This window comes from Crinia signifera, chromosome 2 (genome assembly GCF_055691185.1).
Source record: "Crinia signifera chromosome 2, ASM5569118v1, whole genome shotgun sequence".
In the NCBI taxonomy this organism is placed as follows: domain Eukaryota; kingdom Metazoa; phylum Chordata; class Amphibia; order Anura; family Myobatrachidae; genus Crinia; species Crinia signifera.
In genome coordinates this window covers 49,410,154-49,437,156 of record NC_139218.1, presented here as the reverse complement: position 1 = coordinate 49,437,156, position 27,003 = coordinate 49,410,154, and the positions used below count along the sequence as shown (strand labels likewise).

The window sequence follows — 27,003 nt, the reverse complement described above, 5'->3', positions numbered from 1 at the left end:
GATTGGTTAGATAAATCTTTAGGTGTGTTCCCAGCATTAGTAATTGTTGTAGCATGATATCTAGCAATGTATTTGCACAGCATGACCGTTTTTACGCTACCTAATGTAAAATAAATATGTGCACAAAAAGATACACTACGTGGTAGTGTCACTCTGCAAACTAGTGTAACTGAGCAATGCCCTGGTATAAGCAAACTGGGATTTGCAGCAGAACTATAAGCGGGCACTTAATTGGGATTTTATATTTTACCTTAGACCTCGCATAGAAAGGTAAATCTGTCCTGTAATTGCACGCCCGACACCAGTCCCCTGGAAAGAACTCCTCCAACTAGAACCATAGAGATTCCATATTGAAGACACTACCTGGATCATTTGAAATAAGAGCGTATTTTTAATTTTAGCAAGTTTAATGCTGGGAAAATAACTACTAGATGGTTTCCGGTTTAATTAAAAAAGCATCAAGAAATATAACTTTTTGATGATGATGATTAGATTCCCATAATATTTCATGATCTGTAGAATGATACTAAACTGATGCTATACAATAGAGTTCAGTTATATTTGTTTTTCTGTGTGAATGTGTTCAACAACAGGGCTGTGTATATAATAACCGTAAACGCTTTTTATGTGTGTTCATTTTATTCTTTGCTTTTTTTGTAGTTTAGCTTTGATGTTGCCATTGATCAGCCATGTTCCCCTCTGAATGAATCTGTTTCCAGCGACTCAGCCGTTGAATCAAAGGAGACATCCTCCGAAACCACAGAGATGTATCAAGGGATCACCTACACTAAGAAAAAGAAAAGCTTCTTCTCTAAAGGGAGGAAACTCTTTAAAAAGCTGGGCTCCACTGGAAAGAACTTGTAACTATAGCCTGGCACGTCCAGGCTGTCTTACAGCAATAATACCAGGTCAACATTTGGAACCCGAGCCAAGCTTTTGTTTGTTACTGTCCATCCGCGCTGGCCCTTCTGGCATTGGTCAGCTTTGCCACTTGTAAATAGTATTTATTGTTAAAGGGTCTGTGAAAAGCTTCTTGGTGTCTGTGACAGCAAGATACAACGATGAATGTACATGGAGCGTGTCCGAAAAACCTAGTGCGTCCACAAAGCTGATTTGTACGCACTGATGACAAACAGTAAGAGCTACAAAAGGGAACCTTAAAGCCTGGATTTGGCGAGTTTATCCCTGTTACGTGCACTTGATAAGTGACCATGCCTTTTAGGACAACAAGGAATGTTTGCACTGTCTTTTCTCCCCAACTTTTTATGCCACGTTTTGGGAAGCGCTGTTCAGAAAATATTATTTCTGGCCATGCTCCTCAAATCTAAATGGGAGAGAATAAACGCCAAACTAGCAACCTCAGCGAGACTTGATAGCGCTTATCCCTTTTTAAGGAAAATAGCTTTGTTATGTTGTGTGCATGTTGGAAAAAAAACTGAATGTTCCTTTGCCTTATTTTTTCTGGTTAAACATTTTACTTGTTTACAAATGTTCTACTGCTGCGAGCAGATAAGTAAGATGTTGCTTTGAAGACAGCTACGTATACATAGCGACGCGGAGAGTGTTTTATTCTATCGTTCATTTCGTTATTCTCCTCTCCCACCATCAGAGCCATTACTCTATGTAACTGTAACCAGCATTTTTCATGTTATTTAATGTGCATGTTTGAGACCAGAGGGAAAAAAAACTACATTGTTTTGAAGGTTTGGGTTTATACCCACAAAATGTTTGGAAACGTTAAGTGACGCCCATTGGTGTTGCACCATGTTCATTGTTTACAAGCGCAAATACATTTTATTATAATAAAGTATATTTTCACTACGTTTGTTGTTTTTTTTGGTAATTTTTGTTGCAATTCTTACAGAGCAAACTATAACCTGCTGGTAGTATCTCGCTCTTTGACCAGTACGGACTTCTGAGCTTTCAGGCACAAAAATCAAGTGCGGGATTGGACAGTTGGTTTTGTGTTATAATCAGTATTATAACTCTCTTCATAACCCAAGGCAATTTGGTTATTAACAAAAACATTTTAAAGTGGTCATTTAAACATGAAATCATCACAAAATATAAAGAGAAGAGAGTGTTTCCCACAATAAATATATGGTCATGGTATAACCAATGTATTTAACAAAACCAACAAGCTACATAAAAAAGCACCAGAAGTTACAAGCTTATTTGTGTTCTTTTAAAAGGCGCTTTCCTGCACTGGATCTTCAGATAAAATCCCTTCATATAAATATTTGTGTATAAACAGATTAACAATAAAAATTGTGTGTGGTTTAAGAACCTGAAAGGCCTTTATATACTGTATATAAAGACGAAAGGCAGTCAGACTCGCAGGAAGCAAAATGTAACTCGCATTATATTGAAGTGTGGGTCAAATGTCTTGGAGGTCCAATCTCTGTCATCAGGACCAAGTTGTACATTATGTTGTATTGTTCAGATGTTACTCATGATATAGATAGACAGACACATACACACACACACACACACATATGCAGTGTCACTCCATGAATTTCAAATAGTTAAGAGAAAAGTGCTTTTAATGCGGTCTACACAGTTTCGGGTATCGTCCTGAAAGTGTCCTGAAGACGGGCGATGCCTGAAACGGTGTAGACTGCATTAAAAGCACTTCACTATTTGAAAGTCCCGGAGTGATACTGTTTTCTCCTATATACTGTTAGTGGTGACATTGATCCTGCTCTCCGAACACCTGGGCCAGCAAAAAATACTATAAGGGTTGCTTTGAGAAATATATACTTCTTGAGACAGTTTATGAACTATGGAGAGAAAAAAATCTGAATTTTTTTCACCCCAGCATCACACAAACTACTGCTGGATAAATTAAGATCATGTTATTAATATTTTATATTGCATAGCTTAGTGACCTTGAATGCGGATGTTATGGGGCTTTAAGTGGCCCCAAAGGCCAATCTAACTCCACCACTTAAAATGTAAAACATCAACATTATATTGTAATTTGTTTAACGCATCCGACACAGGCAAACAGTGTTGCTTTGCACGTAGTATTGTATCAAACACAGAGTCTGGGAGATGTACTAAACCTCAAAAAGTGATAAAAGTGGACATATTTTATCAGCCAATCAACTTCTAGCTACCATATTACAGACTGTTTGATTTTTGACAGGAGCGGATTGACTGGTAGTTTCTCTCTTCACTTAATCGCTCTGCAAGGCTTAGTACATCTGTCCCAGTGTCTTATACAAGCACAGTCTGCTTGGAAAATTAAGGGACAGGTTTCCTTTAACCGTAAATGAAGAGGTTAACGTTTATGAGATCAGCGGTCCTTGATTACAATGTTTCCAAGCACACTATGGGGCAGATTTATTAAGCTCGGTGAAATGATAAAGTGTCTGGTTTTTATCACTGACCAATCAGCTCCTAACTGTGACGTTACAGGCTTGGTTTGAAAAATGACAGGTAAGAGCTGATTGGCCGGTGATAAAAACCACACACTTTATCACTTCACCGAGCTAAATAAATCTACACCTATGTCTTTACAGCCATTTCTGTTAGCCTATTTCCTTCTTTGTCAATGTACGTGTCATTCTCTCTGGTTATGTTCCTCTTCTCTGTGTTTCCAACATCGAACTTGCATAACCACTTGAGATAACAGTGCTGTTACCCTGAGGTTTGCTTTAAGTTCCTTTTTGTTATGTTGCTTCTTTAGAAACATGGCATTAGTCAACCAGTGCAATGATGGTTCCCCTATTCTTGATATTAGATTAGAAAGTGACTTCTGGAGGAAAAGAACTGATCTGTATGTCCTAAACCTCACGTCTGTGTCAACACCTAGTTAAGGAGGTTACACACGGTGCGATTTTGGCAGGCGATTTTGAGTAAATAGTCAAAATAGACTAGAAGGTTAGCCAAAATTACATGATATTTCTCCTGCGGCAATAGCGATGCGCGGCCCCACTAAGTCAATATAACTTAGCAAAATACATTGTGCAGGCAAGGCAATTTTGGTTAGATCACAGACTATCCTAATGAACATCACCAGTGCATCTAGCAAAAATCGCACCATGAGCACACGCCTTTACAGTTACAAATAGTCTTCACTCGGAATGATTATTGGGCCCCCGTATGTCCATATTGGAGTAAACCTAGAATTTTGTGCATAATAAAAATGGCTTATGTCCACATTCATTTCTATACACCACAATTGAAATAAATGTTACAGCTTGGGGATTTATCATAAAAGAACACACACTTTAAGGTTTGAAGGGTGTAAGTTCCATCCCTGGATAGGTATGGGTCATAGGGTGAACAGTAAATAGGTCAACACATATTGTCACCGCACAATAGGTCGACACATATTGTCACCGCACAATAGGTCGACATGTTTTTGGTGTCTATGTCGACATGGACACAGTATAAGTGTACCGCGTCCCTTCGCATGTCTCACTTAGCCAACCATGCTTCGAGCATACTTCTATTCTCCCTCTATCCACGTGGACAGTTAAGTATGAAAACCCGCCTTTTTTAAAAATAAAAAAATATTTGATTAAAAAAGTATTTGATTAATGTAAAGATTAATTAAAATACTTTATTTCACAATGCTATAAGGTTGGAAAAAGACAATTCCCTTAAGGTGAGTGAACAACAGTGTTTTATATCCCGTGCGGAACTCTCCCTGTGTTTTTGTATTCCAATAATCTGGAAGTATCGGTTGTTCTATATTTTTGCTATACTAAATGGGAAGATAAAGGTGACTGATCCACAAATGACTGAATGATTTTAAATGGTAAACTGCTATGCGTGGTGTATCAATATTCAGGCGAAAAAGAACTACTGCTACAGGTTTATTTTTGAACTAGATGTGCTATCAAAAAAAAAAATTTTTTGTGAAGTACCCAAAACGCAACTTAATACTATTTATGCAGGAGGGCGGAGCATAACAAATGTTCACATAATGTCACATGGGGATAACTTTAGACTGTGTAAATAATAAAAATATGACATCTTGCATCGTCAACCACTAGCATACACAAATTAAATAAAATAATGACCTGTTTATGTTTGTCTAGGACTGGCACTATCCCGAGCTAACAGAGGCAAGCAGCCTAGCAGTGATGGACTGCCACAGCTGCTCCAGAACCACCATCTCTCTCCTGCTCCACCACTGATCCTGGGCTAACCAGTCGCAGCCTTGCAAAGATGGAGATGAGGCTGCTGACAGAATAGGTGGACACTGCCAACCAGTGTTTGCCAGGTATGGATTATTAGGTCGACCCAAGAAAGGCAGACAAGGACTGAAGGTCAACAGGGTCCTTAGGTCGACCGGCGAAAGGTTGACACGTATTTTTTAGGTGTCTAGTTCTGGACACTGTCTAAGTGTACGGCAGCCCCTCGCATCGCTCAGTGCGCTCACGATGCTTTGGGCACGGTGCCTTGTTACGCTCGGCACACTATTCTATTCTCCCTCCATGCCCTAGCGGATGGTAGGGCATGAACTACCTCCTGTTCTCGACCACAGTGGGGAAAAAAAAAATCAAAAAACCTGTGTCAACCTTCTGCATTGACGACCTTCCGCCGGTCAACTTAAGGAGTGTTGACCTTTCTTGTGCCGACCTAACGACCGCATCCCGTGTTTGTCTATTTAGTGTAGTTCCCTGTAGGTGAATAATGACTAGTTGGGAAGAAGCAAACATGGTTTGATTACCCCAACTATTTTTTTATTTTTACATTTGGGAGCAAACCATGTTGATTATCATTCTATCTAATTGGCTGGTTAAAACAATATTGGCCAGCGTAGAGATTGCCATGCACCTAAGATTATTTCTCCATCCTGGTGTATTCAATTAGTGCTGATTTTTACTGCAATCAAAAAATCTGGACACTTTGATGTTTTCCGGTCGAAAATGCTCTGGACTAGAGGCATTTTCCGTACTAATTCCGTATATTGGAATATTTTTATATTTCAATGAGGCATCTTGCATTTATGGTGTATAAACACATCAAATACAAGCAAATATATTTTACTTGTGCATGAAACAAGGTTTGTGTACTATCTCAGGCACTGAATTTGGATGGCAAGCAATTAGTGGTGGCTCCTTCCTTATGGTAGGAGGGGGGCTGCCACTGATTAAAATGCCGGCTCCCCCCTGCCACCGCTGCTCCTCCTGGTCCCCGCTGCATTGTTCCCAGTGCTTGTACAATGATGACAGGCACCGGGACTATTGCATGCCCAGTACCAACCTCTGTACTGTGCATGTAGCCAGCTTCTATGGACTGCTTCGGCAATAGCCCTATAAGTGAAATCACAGTCCCGGAGCCTGTACAATATAGGGACCAGCACATGGACAGTACTGACGTAGGTACTGCGCATGTGCAGACCCTGGATTTTATGGGTTGCCATTCCGCAGCCCATAGAGGCATCCCAGAGGGAGGGAACACCTCCCAATGGGACTGCCTTGGGTGACTGGCAGGTCTGACTTTCAATAGGAAGTCAGTGCCAGTCACAGTGAAGCCAGTGCAGTCTCACAGACTGCATTTGGCTTCACTACAGTGGCGGATTTTACCTGGGGGCTGCAGCCCATACGTAAAAACCGTCACTGGAGATTGTGAATGTGGCACCTAGAAGCGTGGCTGTATACTGCTACTGTACATCTGATAGGAATCTTTTAAAATGAAATATCCAAATGTAGATTCGCCCTAAAGCAGTTAGTAAGAGCTACTATACTTACTAAAGTGCTGGGAAATGGTGCTGATGACCCAATGTAAATGTATCTAGCTCTCCTTCCTTTTTTCCCCAAAAATGTAACCGTGTAATGTGGGCTATGTTTAATGAGGGAGATTGCTGTTATTTCAAGGAGTCTCCTGCAGAAGGGTAGGCAACTATGGGTGGGGGGTGCAAGTACACACGGGGCCCCTATTGCTTAAAATAAAGTATATAGTTATATACAGTATACACCCACATGCATATACAAGTATACACCCACAACACCTGCAGGGGAATACCGACATCAGTGGACCTTTGTGTGCCTACTGTCCTTCACCAGCCTTTTTTATGCAGCATGGGTTTTATTTTTATATTGTATTAAACACATTAGAGTTAAACTTGACCCCAGAGTGCACTGCCCCCGTCAACACACCCCCACAGCTCAGCTGGTGTACACGGCTATGCAAAGCAGTCTGCAGCCACCCGATCAGGGAAACAAATCTACAAGTCTCTGTGTAGTGTCTTCAGGCAATTGCTGGTAAAATTCTTCCTGGAGGAATTTATCATTCATTTTGATGAACATCGTCTTTTCCACATTTTGTGACAGTAACCTCCTCTGCCACTCGCTGACCAGGTTACAGGCTGCACTAAACATTCTTTCGGAGTACACATTGGAGGGGGGTTGTCCAACTTAGGTAGTATAAAGCCAGTTTGTGCAAGGGGCCCCCTCACTGCCTCTTTTTCCTGTCAGTGTAGAGAAGGACTGTCTGACATGCCTACTTGGATGCTGTCACCTATAGAATCCGCCACCATTCTTTCAATGGTGACTGCATAGAGGTGTAGAGGTAAATTTACTAAACTGTGAGGTTTTAGAAGTGAGATGTTGCCCAGATTCTAGCTATTATCCTCTAAACAAGGAAGGGGAACCTTTGGCACTGCAGCTGTTGTTGAACTACAAATCCCAGCATGCCCTGCTACAGTTTTGCTATTTGGCCATGCTTAAACTATTATAGGGCATGCTGGGATGTGTAAATCAACGACAGCTGGAGGGCCCCACCCCTGATCTAGAAGTTGCTAGCTAATTATTTTACAAATTCTGACACTCACAGGATGCAGGGAGATATATTGCCGGGTGCCCTTCAAAGGTGCACCCGCAGGATGCCGATGTCCTAAGATACTTACAGGGTGAGACGGCACTCCAGTCATAAAAAAAATACTGAAAGCCAAAACTTGGTAGACAACATTTCAGCACCTTTTATGTGGTGACCCCTTTTACACCAGCCTGGTCCCTGCATTTTCTGGTGTGAGACCCCCCCCCCCCCCTTTTAACCGTCTATATTGTTAAAATTCACGTTATACCACACAGATTAAGGCAAAGCTCACATTTTGCCACATGGATTGAGCCAAAATACACACTATACCAAACAGATTGAGCCAAAATTCACAATATGCTTCTTAAACAGGGACATTGCGCACCAAAGGTGTGCATTAAAAATTGACACCATAATGCCCATTACATGTTAAACCACACCATAATTTCCATTATGTATTATGTCAAACACCATAATGCCAATTAAAAATTATGCTACATAAGTGCTGCTTACCTACGTGCTCATTGCCAGGGGTTCCATGCTTTTTGCCATGTGGGATTACATGCTCATTACCAAGGGGGAATACATGCTAGCTGTAACGGGAGGAAGTTGCTGGGCCCTCGGGAGTTGTCGCAGTGCCGGCTGCAACAGCAGCTTCAGGTGAGTCTGCGGCTGCGCGGAAGAAGCGCAGGCGCTCTGGCTCATCTACCTCATATGATTCTGAGATAGTCACGTCTGGGGAAGAAGGGGGGCACAGATCTAGACGCAGACGGCACCGTCGTCGGTCCCGGTCCTCTAGTGGGAGCTCGGGGTCACCTTTGTATCCAAAGGGCGATGTAGTCCAATTTGAGAATACAGCAGTCCTGAGGAGCCTGAGGCGCAGTGTGAGGGACAGAATAAATTAGGGAAAATATGTGAGGTTTTTTTTCACAATGACGGCTCAGGCCGAAAAAGATTACCGGGATGCAAAGCGTCGCAATGGCATTGGGGAGGAGGCTTTTTGCACATATCAGAGATGGCAGACTGGTTTATTTATGTTTGCAGCGTGCTATCTGGAGACTAGGCCACAGGAGCACATGAACCTGGTGCGCTACATACATATGATGCATGCCATGTTCACGACCGAAGGCGGACCTATGACGAGGAATTCCGACGGAAGCAGTCGGGTTCCGACATCATGAAGTTTGGATGTAAGGATGTAGAGATTTGGATGGGTTTGAAGCGGTCAGCTTCCCCAGTGCCTACGGCAGCCACGGCGGTGCCTGCAGCCCTGGGGTGCCCGCAACCCCCGGCTACCACTCGCAGGGCTGCTTCGTCCTTTCGAGGGGGCGCCGGGGGGGCCTCGGCGGGGAGGTGTTTTGCCTTTAATGGGGTGAGATGCCCAGCGGGTAATCGTTGCAGATTTAAACACCTATGCTCTAAGTGCTGGGGTCCCCATGCAGTTAAGGATTGCCCGAAGCCTAAATCAGGCGGACAGGCTCCCAAGCAGGCTCCCGGGGGCCCTCCTCAGTAGGGCTCCCTCGCCTGTGAGGGGAGAACGTATGGCCAGTTGGCTGTACAAATACCCCCTTAGGGACGCTGCGACATTTCTCGGCAGTGGCTTCGATGGCGGTTTTCGCCTACCCATAGTGGGGGAGGTGACGTCCGGAATCCCTAGGAATTTGAAGTCTGCCGTTGAAATGCCGCAGGTCGTGTTTGAGAAGGTGTCCAAAAAGGTGGCCTTGGGTAGGATGGTGGGTCCCTTTCCTTCCCCTCCAATCCCGGGCTTGGTCGTCTCCCCGATTGGCGTAGTCCCCAAGAAAGAGGCTGGAAAATTTCGCCTCATTCAACACCTGTCTCATCCCCCGGGTCAGTCCGTGAATGATGCAATTCCTGAGGAGTTGTGTCATGTACGGTACCAATCCTTTGAGGAAGCGCTGGCTATAGTGCAAGGGTTCGGGGCAGGAGCATTGTTAGTCAAAGTCGACATCGAGTTGGTCTTCCGACTCCTCCCCTTGCATCCTGAGTCTTTCCACTTTATGGGGTTTAAGCTTCCATCTGGGTTCTATGTCAACAGATGTCTCCCCATGGGCTGTTCAGTGTCATGCGCCTTCTTCGAATGCTTCAGCAGTTTCTTGCATTGGTATGTCACGCAGAGCTCCGGCGAATTGGGGGTCGCCCATTATTTGGACGACTTCTTGTGCGTGGGCCCTGCAGAGTCACGAGATGCGGGGCTCTGCTTGACAAGATGCAGCAGCTGTTCAACCATTTTGGGGTCCCGATAGCAGTGGACAAGACGGAGGGGCCGGTTTCATGCCTATCCTTCTTGGGCATCGAGATTGACACAGTGGCTGGTTGCTGCCGCTTGCCCTCTGATAAGCTTGTACAGCTACAGGGGGCAATCGACCAAGCACTGGCCTCCGGTAAGTTGCGCGTGCGTCAGCTACAGTCCTTACTGGGTCTATTCCACTTTGCCTGCAGGGTCATCCCAATGGGGAGGGTATTCTGCCGAAAACTTGAACGCTCCTTTGCGGGTAATGTTTGGCCACAGTTCTTTGTCCATTTAAATGCAGAATTGAAGCGTGACCTGCGGGTTTGGGAGGTGTTTTTGCGGCAGTTTAATGGGGTCCTGATTTGGCCTTCGCCCCCTCGGAACAGCGAAGAGATACAACTGTTCACTGACGCTGCGGGGGGTGTGGGTTTTGGGGCCTACCTGCATGGCTCCTGGTGCGCCTCCACCTGGCCCGATGATTGGGTAAGGGAAGGGCTCACCAGGAACATGCTGCTGCTGGAGCTTTTCCCGATAGTGGTGGCCATGGAGCTCTGGGGTGATAGATTGCGGGATGCATGCATCACTTTCTGGTGTGACAACCTGGGAGTGGTGCAGGCCATTAACCCCTTCCTGACAGAGCCAGTTTTTGCGTTCCTGACAGAGCCATTTTTTTCAAATCTGACATGTTTCACTTAAGTGGGGATAACTTTTTTTTGCTTTTACTTATCCCAGTGATTTTGAGATTGTTTTCTCGTGACACATTGTACTTCAAGTTAGTGGTAAATTTGGGTCGATACAGTCTGTGTTTTTTTGTGAAAAATACCAAAATGTCGTGAAAAAATGGAAAATTTTGCAATTTGCAAAATGTCACATTTTCTGCTTGTGAGACAAATAAACATACCACTCAAAATAGTTAATAACTAACAAAGACCATATGTCTACTTTATGTTGCAATCATTATTTCAACCTCCTTTTCATTTTTTTGGACACTAGGAGGCTTCAAATATGAATAGCAAATTCTCAAATTTTCAAGAAAATTTCAAACTCTGATTTTTTTAGGGACCAGGTCAGTTATGATGTGACTTTGAGTGACTTGTATGTGAGACACCCCCATAAATGATGCCATTTCAAAAACTGCACCCCTCACAGTATTCAAAACAGCATTTTGGAAGTTTGTTAACCCTTTAGGTGTTTCACAGGAATTAAAAGAAAGTGTAGGTGAAATTTCAAAATTTCATTTTTTTTGCAGATTTGCAATTTTAATACATTTTTCTAAGGAACACAGTAGATTTTACTAGAGAAATGTGACTAAAAATTGATTCCCCCAATTCTTTGGTTTTCATAAATATCCTATATGTGGCCCTAGTGTGCACGGTGACCAAACCACAGGCTTCATAATAGAAGGAGCACCTACTTGATTTTGGAGCCTCCTTTTTATGAGATTATTTTTTAGGCACAATGTAGGTTTCTAGGCACCATAAGATGCTAAAAGTTAGGTACCCCCCCACAAGTGACCCCATTTTGCAAACTACACCCTTCAGGGAATTCATCTAGGGGTATAGTGTACATTTCAAACCCCCAGGGGTTTCACCAATTGTGGTACAACTGGGCAGTGAAAATGAAAAAAATTAATTTTTCATTTTCACAGCTCAGTTGTATCAAAATTGGTGAAACCCCGGGGGGTTTGAAATGTACACTATACCCCTTGATGAATTCCCTGAAGGGTGTAGTTTGCAAAATGGGGTCACTTGTGGGGGGGTTCCACTGTATGGGTGTTTCGGGGGTCATTCAACCAGAATCTGTGCTGCAAAATCCAAAAATCACTCCTTCCCTTCTGAGTCCTGCCATGCACCCAACTGGTATTTTTTGGTCACACATGAGGCATTGCCGTACTCGGGAGAAATTGGGGCACAGATTTTGGGGTGCTTTGTCTCCTTCATTCCTTGTGAAAATGAAAAATTTTGAGCCAGATCTGCATTTTTGTGTAAAAAAATGTAATTTTTTACAGAAAAATGCAGTTCTGGCTCAAAATTTTTTATTTTCACAAGGAATGAAGGACACAAAGCACCCCAAAATCTGTGCCCCAATTTCTCCTGAGTACGGCAATGCCTCACGTGTGACCAAAAAATACCAGTTGGGTGCATGGCAGGACTCAGAAGGGAAGGAGTGATTTTTGGTGGTGGAATGAATGGTGGGTGCTATGTCGCATTAGCAAGACCCCCGAAGCACCAATACAGTGGAACCCCCCCACAAGTGACCCCATTTTAGTCACCAGCTTTGGGAGGGGGGCTGGCGCTGCAGCTGGCGGGGGGGTGGGAGGGGTGCTGGCGCTGCGGCAGCCGGGTGGTTGGGAGGGAGGGGGGCTGCCGGGTGGGAGGGGGGGGGGGGGCTGGCGATCGGTGGTAATCGGTGCGGTATATACACACACACACACACATATATATATATGTGTGTATATATATATATATATATATATATATACATATATATACACACACATATATATATATATATATATATATATATGTGTGTGTGTGTGTATATATATATATATATATATATATATATATAAAAATATATTTTTCAGTGCATATATTTAATTTTTTACTTTTTCTGCAGCTTGATGCTGCTGCTGCTGCGGGGGGGAGGAGGGCAGCGCTGCGTGCGCTCCAGACGCTCCGGGGGAGCCGGGGGAGCTGCTGCTGCTGCCGGGTGAGTGCCCGGCGGTTTCGACGGGGGGCTGCACATCGGTGGTGATCGGTGCTGTACTTGACAGCACCGATCACCACCGATCCCTGTGTTACCGAGCGGCTTAGCCGCCGGTAACACAGGAAACGCTGTGAATGGCTGTTCAGATTTGAACAGCCAATCACAGCGATCGCCGACCGGGGGGGGCACCCCTGCCCCCCCTGGGCGGCGAGGGGGGATGTCTGCTGTCAGGGACAGCAGACATCACCTAACTGTCACTGCGTCTCTAGACGCAGTGACAGTTAGAAGTCATGACGTACATGTACGTCAAATGTCGGGAAGTCCTTCCCGACCATGACGTACATGTACGTCAAATGTCGGGAAGGGGTTAATAAACAAAGCGCGTCCTCAATGCCGATGGTGCGTTTGCTTGCTCGCTTAGTGCTCCGCTCTCTGCAAGTTAATGTGCATTTTGTGGCTAGACATGTGCCGGGTGTTGACAACTCCCTTGCAGATGCTTTGTCCAGAGGCGAATGGGCAAAGTTTCGATCCCTGGGACCGGGTGCGGACCTGGTGGGTAACCCTTGTCCTAATTATGTTTGGCAGGTCATCAGGCCGGCATGGAGGAACTAGCCATGCGGGCTATTGCTCCTAGGACTTTAAGATGCTATCAGGCCGGCTGGCTTGAATGGGAGCAATTCAGACTGTCCGCTCCTCAGGCAGGTAAGACTCCTCGTGAGGTCATGTTAGCCTTTGTGTGGAGTTTATACTCTGGAGGCCACTCCGTGGCGACTGTCAGACGTTTGTTGGCCGGGGTGTCGTTTTTCTCATCGCTGTATGGGAGGGCGGACCCGGCTAGATCTTTTATTGTTTCTCGAGCCTTGAGGGGCTGGCGGCAGGCCGTACCTGTGGCTCCAGATAGTCGGCGGCCGATTGATATCTCCCTCTTGCCTCCTCTTCTGGGGGCTCTTCGGGACATATGCCGCTCAGACTTTAAAGTCAAGCTCTTTCGCTTGGCTTATGCCATGGCTTTTCAAGGTCTCGACCTCCACCGCTTCTGAGGGAGGACCTGGTGTTACAGGTTGATTTTGTTTTGTGCCGCTTGCAACGCTCAAAGACTGACCAGGCTAGGAGAGGTCGCTGGCTGTCGTTGCAGCCATGCCCGGTGGAAGGGATCTGCCCGGTGGAAATGGCAAACGCCTTTGCACTGGTGCGGCCCGACCTCCCCGGAGCGTGGCTCATGCATCTGGACGGTTCATCGCTGACCAAGTACCAGTTCTGCCATGTCTTGGGGCGGGCGTTGGGCGCTCTTGGCCTCAATCCGAAGGAGTTTGGTACGCACTCATTTCGGATCGGGCGGCCACATCTGCTGCTGCGGCGGGCCATTCCGACATGGAGATTCAGTCTCTGGGTCGATGGCGTTCTGCAGCATTCCGCAGATACATTCGGCCTGGTCTATCTGTCCTGCCTGACCATGGCCCACTGGACGCATAAGTATTCGTCTCATTTTAGCGGGAGTCTTGAGGTGGTCCACTTTCCCCCGGGGGCACAATTCGGTTCAATTTCAATTTGATATGGCGTACTTGCTAGTTTACTCTGGGGGTTTTCTGTGCAGTGTGCCTCAAGGTCCGGTCGGCCATGGTCTCTCTCCTCTCTCTTTATCTCTCCCTCTCTCCTGTTTCCATCTCCTCCCCTGGTGTGCCTGTGGCGCGTGGTGATTGCCTTTGCATTCTTGTTAACCTGAAATGGATGGGAGGTGTACATCTTTGTGGGTCTGACAACCCATTTTTAGTACACAGCAGCTCTTGATAAAGCGGCTCATTTCCTGCGCCCCCCCACTCTGTGATAACTCGTTATCTCCCACCACTCCCAATATTCTTGTTAACCTGTCTACTGACATATTGCAGGTTTTCGAGATGCCAAGTCGATTTGGGTGATGGGCCACTCATTCGTGCATTGGGCTTCAAGGTCTCGGGGGCTCTTGGCTGCGTGTGTGTGTCCACGGGCCCAGTGGGTCCAATGGATTGGTGTGAGAGGAATGCGTTGGAGTGATTTGCAAAGTCTGTTGCAATCGTTGCGGGACTTTGTAGTCCCTGAGGTGCTGATACTGCACCTGGGTGGCAACGACCTGGGTCACTGTATGGCCTTAGAGTTGAGGTCGGTGATTATTAGAGATCTGCACATCATTGCACAGGTGCTGCCCAGTTGCCAGTTGGTCTGGTCCTCCATGGTCCCCAGGAGGGTTTGGAGGAACGCCAGGTCTGGTCCCCGCTTGGATGGCGCCCACAAGAAGGTGAACGCTGCAGTCCAGTGTTATTTGTTGTCATCCGCCATGATGGCATAGCATTCAAGCGGGACAGCCTGTATAGACCGGACGGGGTCCATTTGAGTCAGGAAGGAATGGCCATCTTCCTTGACGATTCAGCTGGCTTAGTTCTAGTGCTGTGCGTTAATAGTAGTGGCGGTGCTGCGGCTTAGGGCCTAGCTGTTGGCGGTAAAGAACGGTCTTGTATATTTGAAATCATGTGAGGATAGTGGGGTGCACTCTCCCGGCATTCGATATGTCGTCAGCACATGCCCCTGGACAGGTGATGGGCTGCACCATCCGGACGGGTGGGTGTGGATGGGAGAGTTTGAACATCAGCGATGTTTGAATGGTGTGTGTGATCTTTGCCCCCTCCTTTCTATGACCGTTCTTTAGGGCCGCCTACCACTTAATAGTCAGATGTAAATTAATAAATTTGACAATATATTTTAAACGCCAGCACTTGTGTCTGTCTCTTTATTTTTAGTGTTACGTTTAGTTATAAGTTAAATAAGTTTGGTTAAAGTGTGCGGCAAAAGGGTTGCCGATGGTGAGTTTAAGAAAATCGAAGGCTGTTTAAGCAGAAGGTGTCATAAACAACCGAAGGTACCTAAGCTGCTGGCACTTTAAGTAGCAAGTTGTTAGGATCTGACTTTGTAGGGATTAGCCAATCAGGGATTGGGGTGGAACTGTCTATGCTTAAGGAAGAAGGAAGTTAAGGTGAACTTCCTCCATGATCCAGCTTTCCCCTCCCATCCCTATTTCTCTGCTTTCCAGGCGGCGGTAAAGAACGGTCTTGTATATTTGAAATCATGTGATGATAGTGGGGTGCGCTCTCCCGGCATTCGATATGTCGTCAGCACATGCCCCTGGACAGGGGATGGGCTGCACCATCCAGACGGGTGGGTGTTGATGGGAGAGTTTGAATACCAGCGATGTTTGAATGGTGTGTGTGATCTTTACCCCCTCCTTTCTATGACCGTTGTTTAGGGCCGCCTACCACTTAGAAGTCAGATATATATAAATGTCAATTAATAAGTTTGACAATATATTTTAAATGCCAGCACTTGTGTCTGTCTCTTTATTTTTAGTGTTAAGTTTAGTTATAAGTTAAATAAGTTTGGTTAAAGTGTGCGGCAAAAGGGTTGCCGATCGTGAGTTTATGCATTAGCATTGCCTAAAAGACTTTACTATTTCTACAAGCTTACAGCAACCTTATATAACTTCCTCCTAGATGTTATCACGGCCCTCACATCCCCTTGTTCCCATCCTATATAAGGGTAGCCCACTGTTAGGAGCTTACATCAAAGGCAGATGAGGTGAGACATGTTGTGTTCAGTGACATTAGCTAAAGTCTTTCCAACAATCTTGTATTATATGTGTGTGTCTTTCTTACCATTAATCTCTAGCAAATAGTAACGTAGAAAAACACATTTCATCCTAGGAACTAGACTATGGCTTCATTGCACATCAGTGTTTGTTTCCTCCTGATTCTTGGGTCGCTGCAGATTGGTTCATCTTCATTTTACGGTAAGAAATCCCCCCCCCCCCCCCTATCATTGTTACATATGCAGATTCTATACCGGTTTCTTATTAAATGTATAAAACTATATACACAGTATATGTATGAGTGTATGTATGTATGTATATATATATATATATATATATATATTTGTTTTTTTGTTGGACATTTTCATTTTCATTGAGGCATCATGAATCAATAACAATTTCAGTTGTTCACATAATAAGTAAATGTGAATATTCTCAAAACTAGTTATTCGCACAACATTACATTGACATGGTTGTTCTGGTGTGTACCCTACATAAGCTTAAAGGCCCATACACACTGGGCGGCTTTGAGCTGAAAGTCACTCAAAACAGCAAGTTTGAGCAGCTTTCAGCTCAAAGCCGCCCAGTGTGTATGCCCCAGCGGTGAACGCTGCTGCGCGCTCCCGCAACATCGCCGGGAAAGCCGTTCATCTGCTAGTTATACCACCAGATAAGCGGCTTTCAGGATGGCTTTGCATAGCTCTGCACTAGGCAAAGCCGCCCTCCCCCTCCGTCGGAGCCGGGTAGGGGGAAAGCCACTCAGTGTGCATGCACTGAGCGGATTTCCCCGCAGCGATGATTGGCATCATCGCTGTCCATACACGCTGGCCATAATCGCCCAGTGTGTATGGACCTTAACCCTTACTCTCCCCCATGTGGCTAATCCTAAGTGACTATAGTATTTAGTCATGCCCAAGAAGAATATAAAAGCCATAGTATTTAGTATGAAGAGATTGTATGACTTCTAAATCACCACTAGTTGGCTAAAATGTCTTTAACAAAACAAAAAAAATGATACTTATATTAAACCGTGAAGAGTTTGTTCCTACAGTATTTATTAATAAGTAATTTGGTTACTAAACTACCATACGGTAACATTAATCTTTTTCTAGATGGAGTTGAAGAACTGGACAATAATGTTATTCTCACATCAGTCCAGGAGGCTAAGAAGCTGGTGGATGCTGCCTACAAACACACGCGTGACGTGTAAGTTCATGTACAGTACACACTTGATGACAAGCAAGACTTAGGGAAGTATTCAATGCTCCCGATTCATCGCTGTTTTTTCGGCGAATCCGGCTGTTTTCACTCCTTGCGGTGAATGTTTTTCACTGAAAATCTGATTCACCCTATTCACTGTTCCCTGTTCGCCGAAAGCGACCAGTGAATGCCGGCCAGTTCTCCGTTTCATGCTCGCTGCAATTCGCTGGTGTATTTCAATGGGATTTTCACTGGGATTCGCCGAGAGTGTATTCAATGCTAGGATGGAGAACTGCTTTGATTTTCATGATTTTCACCATGATTCACTGTTTGCATTCGACATCATTTTAAGGTGAACTGGAATGTGATCTTTTATGTTGTAAAAAAAAATCAGTAATTTTATTCTGTGAAGGGGCATGCTATTTTTATTCATGTGCTTGCAGCACATGAATATATATTTAATTTCAATTTTTTTTAAAAAAATTTACACATTCGCCAGCAGGGGACGGGGAGACACTCATTAGATATTCACTTCGCACTAGTCCCGCTCATTACATATGCATGAGCGGGACCAGTGCAGCGGCTCCCACCACAGCACCCCTGCCAGCTCCCCCCCCCACATTCCAGCACAGGCAGAGAGGCTTTCATCTCCCTGCCTGCCACTGTCCCCTGGTTCCCTGCGGCATTCGTGGCAGGGGTTAAAATTCACCATCAGGGGCAGCGAGCCCCTGCGGGGCTGAATAGGGTGACAAGGAGGGCTGGCAGCGAATGCTCCAGCCCTCCGGAACCCTGCAAATGTGCAGCGAATCCTAAACAGGATTCGCTGCACATCGCGATCAGCGCAATTGAATACTGGCCTTAGGGGGTATTCAATTCTTGCCACTCTTTCTACCGGCTGAGATAGCCACACTCGCCTATTTAAAACTGCCGTTACCGACAGCATTGAAGGCAGTTTCCGACAAACCAGATCTGACTGTTTTGTTGGAACTGGCCATGTAATGTTGAATTCACAGCCATTTTTCTACAATCCACCATCGTTTTCGCTGATCCGCGGACTTTTCAACACCCAAAGGCCAGAACATAGAATTCCGGCTGTCGAGTTACAGTCAAACAGAACGAAAAGAGCACGGGATTCCGACTGTCGGGATGTTACGACAGTCGGAGTCCCGGATTGAATACTCCCCTTACACTGAATTATGGTCACTGGAGATATTGATTCTCCGATAAATAAAATAAATAATTAAAGTCACAACCACATTCAGTGCTTTGGTACAGTAATTGTTTATTTAAAAATATGTACTTGCTCCTTTCAGCCTTAAGGATAGACTAAGGAAGGGAATCATGAGTCCATCTGATGTCATGACGTACTTTAAACAGCCTGTGGCATCAAGCAGAAACTTCATCCGCACGGCAGACTACATAGAGACCACCCTTGATCTTCTGACGGAGAAGGTGCGGAGCATCTACAGCAGACCCTTCAACATTTCAGGTACATAGAGGAGCTGGAAGTTCTCCTGTTGCCTGTCAAATCATATAATGTAATACATTGATTTAAATATTATATCATTATTAACATATGTGCTATATGTGTGTGTGTTACTTCAAATGCACTGCTCTTTCTGACAATAATTATACTATTGCTTGTATAACTTAAATATAATACTATTATATCAACAGACTTGCTGACAACCAACCAGATAGACATGCTACATAAGGTTTCCGGATATGCTTTTCTTCAGCTTCCAGAAGCTTGTCCTCCAAGCCGCTATCGTACCATCACCGGAAGGTGCAACAACAGGTGAGGATAACATTGCCCAGGGGCGCAAGTAACTATCCCGGAGATTGCTGATAGAATAGGTTTCCAAGACTCCACTGCTCCTTTCCTATTATGTTTTTCTTAAGTCACAGATTTCTTGTCATACTGTGGGGGAAATTTACTAAGATGTGTATTCTACTTCATATGTGATATTGCTATGGGCAGCCAATCAGAATCTAACTCTTATTTATTTAGCACCCTCTAGAAGATAGTAGACAGGATCTGATTGGTTGTCCGTAGCAGCATCACATGTGAAGTAGAATACCCATCTAAGTGGAATTCCCCCTGTACAGTATGTCTAACTAAAGTTGTATGCAGCTGTTAATTTGCTGTTGCTAGGTAACATTACTGTAGGAAATTGTGCTAATACATTTAGTGGTCATTTGACTAACCCGGATCTTTAGTGGATAATGTACAGTACTTCCACTGTGATACTGTATATAACAATATTGCTGAGAGGTGCTAGGACCACCTTTTTTAAGGATATGGGCCCTTATTCTAGTTCACTCGCAAAGGCAAATTCCTTCTCAAATGGACAAAACCATGTGCACTGCAGGGGGGGCAGATGTAATTAAATTTGGGTGTTATTTTGTTTCTGTGCAGGGTAAATACTGACTGCTTTATTATTACACTGCAATATAGATCTCACTGAAGTAAAACCCTACCGAAATCTAAAGGCCCCCTTACACTTGTTCAACTTATTGGTCAATAAACAAATTGAACCTGATTGACTCGAGATTTATCCTATGTGCATGAGGTTCAATCTCTTGGTAATACCCAATGGCAAGGGATTGTGGATTGTGTCCTACACATCAGGCACATCAGATTTTGTCAGACAGGCACATCAGATTTTGTCACATAAATTGACTCAAATTGGATCAAATCTTACAAAATCTCACAAGTGTAAGGGGCCCTTAATTCTCTCTGCACAAATTACACCTGCCCCACCTGCGGTGCACATGGTTTTGTCCATTTGAGAATGAATTTGCCTTTGCGAGTGAACCAGAATAAGGGCCATGGTTTGAGTGCTGTTGCTGTATATCAATATGTAATGTTAGTCTGAAAGGAGTTGGTGATTGTAGATGTTAGCATTAACTTTGCATGGTGTCATTTCTAGCTATAGTATCTAACATACTGTATAGGCAGCGAAGGGTAGTTAGTGAAACGTGTGTCTTTATCACCATGTGATACTAGTAAGCACCAAATATCTTCCCCCCTACTGTAATCTGCACCCGTGCTGCCAATTATAAGGATATCAGAAGCCATTGTGGAATTCTGTGTCCATATAAGGGCACAAGAGACAACAGAACTGCAGAGGAACTTATGTACATCTTCTATCTTACAAGAACTGATTGCATATACTGTAACGAATATCGACATACATGAAGGTCAACATGACTGAAAATCAACATGACTGAAGGTCGACATGGGGAAGGTTGACAGTCAAAAGGTCAACATGGGGTTTTTCACCTTTTTTTGTCCCGAATTTCGACACAGTCGACTTGGACATTGAAACGTAGCACTGCGCCCCCTCACATGGCTCGGCACACTATTTTGTTCTCCCACCACGCCGTAGTGGATGGTAGGGCATGAAATACCGCCTGTCGGCACATTTCGGCTAAAAAAAAAGTGAAAAACCCCAATCAACCTTTTGACTGTCGACCTTCCCCATGTCGACCTACTGCTTGTGTCAACCTAATGACCCGTCGACCTAACACTTGTCGACATGCAGTCATGTTGACCTTTATGCATGTCGACCTTCAGTGGTGTTGACCTAATGCCTGTTGACGTAGTTATTGTAGATCTAGTGACCGTATCCCATGAATAATTGGTAATCATCAGTAACTTGATTGACAGTTATGTATTACTTCACATTTACAAAAGTCATGTGACTCCCTCACTCACCAGATATTTTGGGTGACATTCTATGGGATGAGATAAATGCGCTTTTTTTTATCGCACCACTTCGCGCTTTTTCAAATCGCAAGATTGGCCCGTTTTTCGCATATTTAATGAGATGCGAAAAACAGGCCAAATAGTGTGAATAGGTGCGAGGTGGTGCGATGTCTTTAGTCCTGAAAATGTGCGATTTTCATGTCTGAAAATCGCACGTTTGCAGGAAAGCGCAAATAAAAAAATTAAAAAACGAGCGCGGGGTCCCCCGCCCGAGCATAATCAGCCCCAGGCTCATTGAGCCGGTGCTGGTGACATAAAATCAGGGTCCCCGACAAATAGGGGTCCCCTTGATTTAATGAAACCAGCACCAGGCTCAAGGTCCGGCACTGGTTCCCAAAATACGGGGACAAAATGACTAGGGGTCCCCCGTATTTTAAGAACCAGCACCGGACCCAACCAGCCAGCAGGGTAATGCCACAGCCGGGGGACACTTATTATATAAGGTCCCGCGGCCAAAGCATTATCCCCGTGGCTGGTCAGCATGGGCAGGGGTCCTGGGGAAGTGGGGACCCCCCCAATGAAGGGGTCCCCCCCCTCCAGGACTTACCAGCCCATGCTGAAAGTCCGGGGCTGTCCCCGATGCCCCTGGGCGGTGGGCATCGGGCTGATGGATTGTGTAAAAAAAAGAAGATAAACTATTGTTTTCTACTGGCGAACTATGAGTCCCAGCAAGCCTACCCCGCATGCTGGGACTTGGAGAACCACAAGTCCCAGCATGCGGGGCATTAACGGGCCCGCTGGCACTTGTAGTTCTACAGTACAAAAAATAGTTAAATAAAACACACTGACACCCTGATAAATAAAAGTTTAATACAGGGCTCGACAAAACCCAGGGGCCAGGTCGCCATGGCGACCAGATTCTGCTGACTGGCGACCAGATTTGCCAGGAAGCAGAACCCCCGGGAAGAGTGGTGGCTTAATAGCAGCGGGCAGCGCAGTTCACAACTCTCCCGGCTGCCGGGAGATGGACAGGGAGAGGCAGGGAGCTGGCAGCAGCGTCTCTGTAAGCAGTGGGTCCCCGTGGCTGGTTATCCTATCAACACTTGCAGCAGCCTTGGGCGCCCGTTTCAGACACGTAAAAAGATGGTGCCGCAGTGGGTTGAATTCAATATAACAGCCAGCACGGCGGCAGCCCGGCAGAGGGGTGCAGAACTCTCCCGGCTGCCGCTGTATCAGAGCAGGTCAGCAGCGCGCCTATTTCAAAGCCCAAGGACGGCTCCCGATTAGCTCGTGTAATAGGTGCGCCGCGGACCCGCTCTGATGCAGCGGCAGCCGGGAGGGTTCTGCACCGCTCTGCCGGGCTGCCGCCGTGCTGGCTGTTATATTGAATTTAACCCACTGCGGCACCATCTTTTTACGTGTCTGAAACGGGCGCCCAAGGCTGCTGCAAGTGTTGATAGGATAGCAAGCCACGGGGACCCACTGCTTACAGAGACGCTGCTGCCAGCTCCCTGCCTCTCCCTGTCCATCTCCCGTGTTTTACCGGGCTGCCACAATGCTGGCTGTTGTATTATAACCCACCATGGGGACCTGCTGCTTATGCAGAGGGAGGCACCAGAGAACAGAGGCTCCCCCCGTCATTTTTTACTTAATATGCCCCTGCCTGGCATCAAGCCACAAACCCATAGCAATGATCATGTAGGTGAGCAGCACTGTGACATAATATGCCATGGGCATTATGGCATGTGGTAATATATGTAATGGGCACTACGGTGTTTGGTTTACCGTGTAATGGGCATTAAGGTGTGTGGGGTATATGTAATGGGCATTATTGTGTGTGGTATAGTACGCAAAAGGTTTTTCAGTGTGTGGCATAATGTGTAATGGGCATTGTGGCATGTGGGTATGTGTGTCACTTTTTGGCGCACACTGTCACTTTTTTTCTGGCTCCTACATTTTCATCCTGGCTCCTAGATTTTTAATAAATTTGTCAAGCCCTGGTTTAATACATACACAGCCCACACACACTGATCCTTACCTACCTTGAGCCCGTAGGTCGGTCCCTGGATCCTGGGTCCGGGCTCTGGGGCTCCAGGGCAGAAGAGTCCGGTTCCGGGGCCTTGGTCCTGGTTCCGGGGCTGGTCCTGGGGCTCCAGGGCAGAAGAGTCCGGTTCCGGGGCCTTGGTCCTGAGAAGAGGCGCGGAAGATAAACATCTCTGCGCCTCTTCAGTCCGAGAGCGGGTACCACAGCAGCCGGGAGCAGCGCGTCTGCCGGAGAGGATGCCGATGTCGTCGCCGGGGACGAGGTGAGTAGGATTTCCTTCCTCAGGTACCCCTGTGGACTTCATCGGATCCCGGAACCCCAGGACAAGCCCCGGAACCAGGACCAAGGCCCCGGAACCGGGCTCTTCTGCCCTGGAGCCCCGGAGCCCCAGGACCAGCCCCGGAACCAGGACCAAGGCCCCGGAACTGGACTCTTCTGCCCTGGAGCCCCAGAGCCCGGACCCAGGATCCAGGGACCGACCTACGGGCTCAAGGTAGGTAAGTATCAGTGTGTGTGGGCTGTGTATGTATTAAACTTTTATTTATCAGGGTGTCAGTGTGTTTTATTTAACTATTTTTTGTACTGTAGAACTACAAGTGCCAGCGGGCCCTTTAATGCCCCGCATGCTGGGACTTGTGGTTCTCCAAGTCCCAGCATGCGGGGTAGGCTTGCTGGGACTCATAGTTCGCCAGTAGAAAACAATAGTTTATCTTCTTTTTTTTACACAATCCATCAGCCCGATGCCCACCGCCCAGGGGCATCGGGGACAGCCCCGGACTTTCAGCATGGGCTGGTAAGTCCTGGAGGGGGGGGACCCCTTCATTGGGGGGGTCCCCACTTCCCCAGGACCCCTGCCCATGCTGACCAGCCACAGGGATAATGCTTTGGCCGCGGGACCTTATATAATAAGTGTCCCCCGGCTGTGGCATTACCCTGCTGGCTGGTTGGGTCCGGTGCTGGTTCTTAAAATACGGGGGACCCCTAGTCATTTTGTCCCCCGTATTTTGGGAACCAGCGCCGGACCTTGAGCCTGGTGCTGGTTTCATTAAATCAAGGGGACCCCTATTTGTCGGGGACCCTGATTTTATGTCACCAGCACCGGCTCAATGAGCCCGGGGCTGGTTATGCTCGGGCGGGGGACCCCGCGCTCGTTTTTTTTTTTATTTTAACTGTTTATTTTTTTTTTTCACCAGAAACCTGCACAGAACATTGCGATCTGTGCAGGTTTCTGGCTAATTCGCCCATCAGAACCTGGTCTGATTTTTGGGCGAATTATAGTCACACTTTATACAAATCGCATACCATTAAGTATGCGATTTGTATACTTTTCCATGTGAAAACATCTGGATGCGATGTGCTGCGAAAAGCAGCCATCGCATTTCCAGTGTGTCCAACTTGTTGCCAAAAATCGCATTTTTTTTCACATTTTCGGAGCTCATTAAATATGCGAAAATGTAAAAAAATGCGATTTCGGCCGTTTTTGCGAGAAAATTCGCAAAAGTCTATTTTTCTCATTCCATAGAATGTCACCCAACGTATTTAGCAGACATGACACCCCCCCCCCCCCCCCCCAATATAGGCCCTTATTCTGATTGATGCGTATTTTTCCGCATACTTTCGGATAGCGTCTTTACGGCGTCTGCGCATGCGTGGAGAACGCAACGCGCATGTGCCACGCATTGACTCCGTACCTGTTCGGCCAAATCCCGTACAAAACTGTGCACCGCAATCAGTCTGGAAATATGGGCGTATTATGGGCGTCATGCGGAATGACACATGGGCGTAGTTTAAAAGTGGGCAAAACTGGGAGGAAACATGGGCGGACACGGGGGAGTACACTTATGTTGGGGGGCGTGCATTCGGATAGCACTCCGAATGCACGCGAACAAAACCGATAGAAATGTGCGGTGTCCATAAGTCAAGTATTGCTTTGCGGAAACCACTCGGTCTTGCGGTAGGCAAACGGAACGCCTAATGACTACAAGCATTAACACCTGAACCCAATACAATCGACTCCTTTACTCATTACTCACTAATAGGACGCTTGTCAGTGCTTTAATTGAAACCATTGCACTTCAATTGCTGTAAGGGTTAATGTGTGCAATGCATGTGTTAGGCATGGTTGTAAGGATATATTGGCATATAATTGATTCCAATTCCAAATAAACATTTTTTTATGAGGATAGGTAATTGAATAAGTGGGTCATGTGATGTATTGCAGAATAGACATAATAGTGGGTAGTTTTGCGTAAATACACCGCTTCCGTGCGGACGGACCGCTTGCCATCCGTTCGGATGCGGTATTCCCGTGCATACTCTGTAATACCGTGCAGAATCTGAGTGTTTCCCCCGCACACGCATGGTTTGTATGTCGTCCGTAAACACGCCCTGTTCTTAAAGAGTGAGTCCGTCCGAATGCGGAGGACACGTGGGCGTTTCTACGGACGATGGCCGCACGCGGCAGCACAGCGTGGCGTGCGGACCGCACCGTAAGAATTCGGGAATATCCGCACCGATCAGAATAAGGGCCATAGGGAAGACCCAGTAGTGATATCAGCAGTGGTGATGTTACTACATTTGTGGATTCTGCATACGTTATGTGTAAAATGATAGATAGGAGCTGAATGCTTGTCACTTTATCGCTCTCCAATGTTTGATAAATATCTCCCTTGATACATTTCCCCCACAGAAAATAAATAGTCCACTTTTAATAATAATAATAAGATTGCTGATACATCTAAATGAATATTGCTAATATTAATACTGGCACAACTAAGCAAGCATCCTCTCAGATGTGTAGACTGAGAAAACGTAGACGTAAAGGGTAGAACCAAGTACTGACAATGACATATAAAGAGAGGGGGGCCTGATGCACATATGTCCAGACTTTGCACAATTACTTTTTAAGACTTTCTAAACCTGTTCAGCAATAAATACAAACACAACATTAATAGATTGGTAACACTGATAACACTTTTGTTTTTTAATGTATACATTTCAGGAGATTTCCGAACTTTGGAGCTTCCAACGGGCCCTATTTCCGCTTACTACGTGCCCAGTATGAGGACGGGAGATCCCTGCCACAAGGATGGACAGAATCCAGACCGATCAATGGATTTACTTTGCCTCTGGTGATTAGATTCTCTACCGCCTGCCAATGTCTAACAAAAACACTTTAGGATAGACTAATAGCTTCTGGATTTTTTTGCAGGAATAGTTTTGGACACTGGGCGACGATATTTTACAGATAATACTATGAAAATACAAACCTGAGCCACTCTAAATGACAATGCTGTGCGATAGCAATTTCAGATATCCACATGGCAAAATATCAAGCCAGTTTCATTTAAAAATGTCAACACCGGCCCGCTGGCAAAACCAATACGTTGATGTAGACTTATGTTCATTTACTGCCTAATGGCTGTTTATTGCTGGTGTCACTGATTTCCACTTAGCGATCATAATAAGTATAAAAAGAATAATTATTGTATTTTAATTGTATAGTACAGTGTAGAATATCATGGATCGACATGGTGTCACATTGGTCAGCATTGCTCAGTCATTTATATGGGTACTTATGTAATATCTGGGGGCGCCCAATTTTTTCATTGCATCGCATGCAATATAGTGGCATACAATTCATGCGATGCGATTTTTCATTGTAAAGACCCGATTTTTAATTGTATAGTCACCCATGG

General features: G+C 45.6%; 2 protein-coding genes across 16 annotated transcripts in view; both read left to right on the top strand.

The window, feature by feature from the left end:
* The window catches only part of TSPOAP1 (TSPO associated protein 1), a 253,855-nt gene extending 252,034 nt beyond the window's left edge, over positions 1–1,821 (top strand). For 11 of the 14 annotated variants that reach the window (XM_083172017.1, XM_083172022.1, XM_083172018.1 and 8 more), the window contains one exon: positions 661–1,821. In XM_083172017.1, coding sequence (XP_083028143.1) covers positions 661–864 — 204 coding nt within the window. In that variant the 3' untranslated portion in view covers positions 865–1,821. The remainder of the gene's footprint in view (positions 1–660) is intronic. The other 3 variants (XM_083172025.1, XM_083172024.1, XM_083172026.1) reach the window with 3 other exon arrangements.
* A 3,233-nt stretch (positions 1,822–5,054) lies between these two features.
* The window catches only part of LOC146059632 (eosinophil peroxidase-like), a 32,316-nt gene continuing 10,367 nt past the window's right edge, over positions 5,055–27,003 (top strand). Inside the window, exons 1-6 of one of the 2 annotated variants that reach the window (XM_083172014.1) lie at positions 5,055–5,236; positions 16,465–16,550; positions 17,462–17,555; positions 18,863–19,038; positions 19,227–19,347; positions 26,307–26,436. In XM_083172014.1, coding sequence (XP_083028140.1) covers positions 16,475–16,550; positions 17,462–17,555; positions 18,863–19,038; positions 19,227–19,347; positions 26,307–26,436 — 597 coding nt within the window. In that variant the 5' untranslated portion in view covers positions 5,055–5,236; positions 16,465–16,474. Of the gene's footprint in view, positions 5,237–16,202; positions 16,551–17,461; positions 17,556–18,862; positions 19,039–19,226; positions 19,348–26,306; positions 26,437–27,003 lie in introns of those variants that run through there. The other variant, XM_083172013.1, reaches the window with a different exon arrangement.